Here is a 4556-nt window from a genome sequence, read left to right on the forward strand (position 1 = left end):
TATGGGGTTAACCAGTTGCAGTCTATGTTGCTCGGACTCTCTGAAAGTTTCGCCAGGCATGTGGTGGATCCTCCAAAAGTAGTGCTTTTTTGAAGATCCGACACGGGTGCGGCCAGCATTTTGGAGAGTATACGCAACATAGGTTGCAGTGCGTTCTCGTCATTCTCCAAGAATGTGTTGAATGTTGCAGGAGGAGGAGCAATTTGAATCTTGTTATGCCAAATGTTAACAGCTCAACCAAAAACTCCCACAGGCAGCAAAAGACATCAGCCTAGACCCATTCCACAAGTACTAAGAAAACTACTTCTGGCATATGTAATGATTTTCGACTTCAAAATAACATTGCAATCTCCTTTAACTTGAATTTGGCTATAACATTCTACTTGGACCAGTTCACCACATTATAATCAAGATTCAGTAACCATTACAGATCAGTAAAAGAGAACAAACAAAGGAACCAAATGAAGTTAGAATATTTTCAATCACAAAGTTATAATCAAGATTCAAAGAGAACTGGCTTCTACTATATATTCACATCCTACTAACACCAATTTTCTCAAAAACAGAGAATGGTTGATATTAATATCATTTTCTTTTCAAGATCCATAATTTACATTTAAGACTAAGAATCAAACCGAAAAATTAAGTACTAAAATATGGAGGGAGTTTGGGAGAAAAGGTGGAATGGTCCCTCCATTTTGCATACGCTACCTGCTGTCCTCTCTGCCAGAATCCGTTAACGGCGTTATCGGATTAGCTTCAATGTCAATATCTCCTTCACCATCATAAACCGATGACCACGTGCTTACTTTCTCGAAATAAGACGAGGATGGATATGAATGTTCAAAGTCCTCAAACCCCATACCACTAGCGCCGCCTTTTTTCCCTTCATATTCATCGGGCACTGCCAGTGTCTCCGGCAGCGCTACTTCCCCTTCCAAGTATCTCACCACTAACCTCATGCTAGGTCTCTTAGATGGTGTATTATTTGAACACATTAGTCCTAATTTAAGCACCACCACAGCCTCCATCTCATCGTACTTGCTGTTTAACCTCGGATCAACCACTTCAAGAATGGCACCTTCCTTCCATTTATCCCAAACCCAATCAACTAAAATTAACTCCTCGGGCAATGCTTTTGCCTCAATTGGCCTCCTTCCACAAGCAACTTCTAGCAGCAATGCACCAAAGGCAAAAACATCCGAGCTTGTTGTAGGCTTTCCGGTCTTGGTCAATTCTGGAGCTAAGTAACCCAACGTGCCCACTACTCGTGTTGTGCTAGGATTTGCCCCGTGCTCATATAACTTGGCAAGTCCAAAATCTCCAAGTCGTCCATTCATTTCCGCATCTAATAACACATTCCCTGCTTTGATATCTCGATGGATTACAGTTTGTTCCCATTCCTCATGTAAATACAGCAGCCCCGAAGCCACACCTTTGATAATCTTGAATCGCTGATCCCACGTCAAAATGACTCTTGGTTCATCATAGATATACTTGTCTAAGCTTCCATTAGGCATAAAGTCATAAACAAGTAACAAATCACCTTTTCGTCGACACCATCCTATAAGCTGAACCAAATTCCTATGTCTAAGGCGACCAATAGTAGCGATTTCAGACACAAATTCTTGGAGACCTTGTTTTGCATCATGATTTATTCGCTTAACAGCAACATCAGTATTAGTCTTAGGCAACGTTCCTTTATAAACTCGACCAAATCCACCAAATCCAAGTAACTCCTTATCTCTAAAACCCCTTGTAGCTTTCTTTAACTCCTTATACGAAAACCTATGTGGACCTATTTCAAGTTCCCAAGGCTCAATCACGTCTATGTTCTTGATTTTCCAAATGATGTACAAGGTCAAAACAACACCAAATGCAAGAAAGACGACAGCAGATAAAGACGTTGCTACAATTAAGGTTGTTTGATCCTTCTTAGGTCCAGGTAAATTAGGCAATAAATCAAGATCCAAAGATTGAGCTTTTCCATTCATTTTGAAACTCCAACCAAATATATAATGTGAACTAGCAAGCAAACCAGTAGAAGCAGAAAATCCAACATACATAAATTCCTCAAGAATTGGTGAAAGGTCAACTGGAAATGACAAAATTGAATAATTTGGTTTTACTGAAGATAGTGAGAGTGTAACATTCAGTACATTTCTATTTGAATCATAGTCAATCCAAGCTTGAATTGTCTTACCACACTGAAGAAAAAGCTTTTGCTTAGTAGAATTTCCTTCAGAAAAATAGCTAGCATTAACTGAAGCATTAGACTTTAAATTATTGATATCAATACCAACATGATTATCACTAATATCACCAAACTCAAAATCTTGAACAGTATCAAATTCAACAGCAAATAAATGATTTGAAAAATTACCAATATTTCTTGAATTTAAAAGACCTAAATACTGACTAGGAAGAGCACCTTTCATGTCTTTAGACCTTGAAATTGTGAAAGCAAAACCATGGCCACCTAATTTAGCATATTCTGGAACAATCCCAAAAGCAAAAGCAGTAGAAAATGAAGAAACTTTCCTATTTGAGAAATTCTTGAAATTGATTGCACTTTTATAAAAGGCATGACCAACACTTCTTGATGTTTCATTTGTTAGCCTTAGAGCACCAGTTTTTTCAATCTCAGCTATACCATTTACACTTAAATAACTAGCTACAATACCACTAAAACCATTGTAAACAAATTCTTGATCAGAAAAAACTTTTCTTGATATCAAAATAAAAAATACCAAGAAAAATATTAGTCTAATATCTTTAGCCATAGCATAGCTAAAGCTGAATTTTTGGTTGTAGAATTCAAGAACTGGTGTTATGATTTATGGCTGAATCTAGACACTAAGTTGCTTCTGATTTGTAACATGTGATTTGTCTGATAAAAGAGGAAAGATGGGGTGGGTGGGGGAAGTGGGGGGGGGGAGGGTGGGTGTTTAGCAAAGTACTATAATGGAATAAAGTGGAAGAAGAGAGAAGAGATTGTGGTATATAATTTTTCACATGGGATTTTTTATGTTTATGATTTTGGAAATAAATGCAGACTTACCACTATAGCACACTACAGTCCATGAGTAGCCAACTACACGTTGGGTCATTTGACACTTGGTTCCAAGAAATTGACTTTACGTTTTGTATGTTGAGTGGATGATTGCTATAGTATTTTTGGACAGAAAAATACACTTAATTAAATATTAATTAAATTTTAACATAATTATATTTCGTGATTTCTTTTTATTTATCTAAAAATATGTTTCTCGAAGCACTAGGACAAACATATTAAAAGAAACAAAGAAAAAGAAAAAGAAAAAGGACGAATAAGGGGAGAATAAAAGAAAGAAAAAAGCACTGATAGAGATGGCATAAACCTAGGATACCATTCCTTTGTGCAAATAATAAGAGCTTACATGTTGATAGAAAATATATTGTATTACCTTAATTGATTCTAGCCAAAAATCCCGAATGTATGTTATTCTTGCAATTTCCTTAATGTTCTGAAAATTTGAAGGAAGGGAATAGAACAAAGTGATGCGTATATATGATGTATACAGTGGCTGACGTCAGAGGCGGATATAGTGTACTACCTACGGGTTCAACTGAACTCATAACTTTTGACGCGGAGTAAATATTTGTATGTAAAAATTCATTAAAATTGTAAAAATAGTAGATATGAACCCATAACTTTAAAAATATAATGGGTTCAATGTTAAAAACCTTAAAATTGAACCCATAGAATTTAAATCCTGGATCCGCCTCTGGCTACGTAGTGTTAAAGTGACAAGTTCAATTAAACCCATAACTTTTGACACATAGTATAATTTATATATAAAAATTCATTAAATTTGCAACAACAAAAAAGATATGAACTCATAACTTTAAAAATATAATGGGTTCACTGCTAAAAATCTTAAATATTGAACCCATAAAGTTTAAATCATGAATCCGCATCTGGTCATGTAAAAACAACCTACCTTAATACAAGTATTAGTGGCTGGTTCCACGGCTCGAATCCGTAACCTATAGATCACATGGAAATAAATTTATTGTTGCTCTAAGGCTCCCTTTAAAAGGATATATTGAAGATTGAGAAAACAAAAAACTACAGAAATTATTGGGATTTTAGCTTATTTAGGAATAGATGAACGAAACATATAGTATGTTGATGTTATGGTATTGCTGGTGCAAGGTTAGTCTCCTGTTGCAAATTGTAGTGTCATGTTTTGCAATGCAAATCAAAATTTTATTTAGTTTCAAATCTCTCAATTTCATCTTGAAAAAACAACTCCATAAAATATAATGTTAATTGAAATGTTGAAATAGACACTGCAACAGTTCCTTGTATCAGTTCATTCATCGCACAAGAGAGATCCATCTTAACTAATTCCATTCAAAAGTTTCTGATTAAAGAACAAAAATAGGATAATGCAGAAAATGTGGAGTTCATTAATATATAAAAATGTCAGTCCGATGCACGACGCATCCAACATTCATGTAATATTCGGTGAAGGCCGGCAACCCTAGGGGTGTAATATAGACAGTCACCC

The 4556-nt window shown here is 35.6% G+C and overlaps 1 protein-coding gene across 1 annotated transcript; it reads right to left on the bottom strand.

Annotated features, from left to right (window-relative positions):
* Positions 1 to 435: 435 nt before the first annotated feature.
* On the bottom strand, positions 436 to 2933 carry LOC104229734 (L-type lectin-domain containing receptor kinase S.4-like). The gene has a single exon (XM_009782423.2). The coding sequence runs from the start codon at positions 2781 to 2783 to the stop codon at positions 708 to 710; it is 2076 nt and encodes a 691-aa protein (XP_009780725.1). The 5' UTR covers positions 2784 to 2933; the 3' UTR covers positions 436 to 707.
* Between the last annotated feature and the right edge of the window lie 1623 nt (positions 2934 to 4556).

The sequence above is a fragment of the Nicotiana sylvestris genome, chromosome 5, assembly GCF_000393655.2.
Source record: "Nicotiana sylvestris chromosome 5, ASM39365v2, whole genome shotgun sequence".
Taxonomy (NCBI): domain Eukaryota; kingdom Viridiplantae; phylum Streptophyta; class Magnoliopsida; order Solanales; family Solanaceae; genus Nicotiana; species Nicotiana sylvestris.

Excerpts from the sequence above, each read along its gene's own strand:
- LOC104229734 (XM_009782423.2), bottom strand. The coding sequence starts at position 2,783 with ATGGCTAAAGATATTAGACTAATATTTTTCTTGGTATTTTTTATTTTG.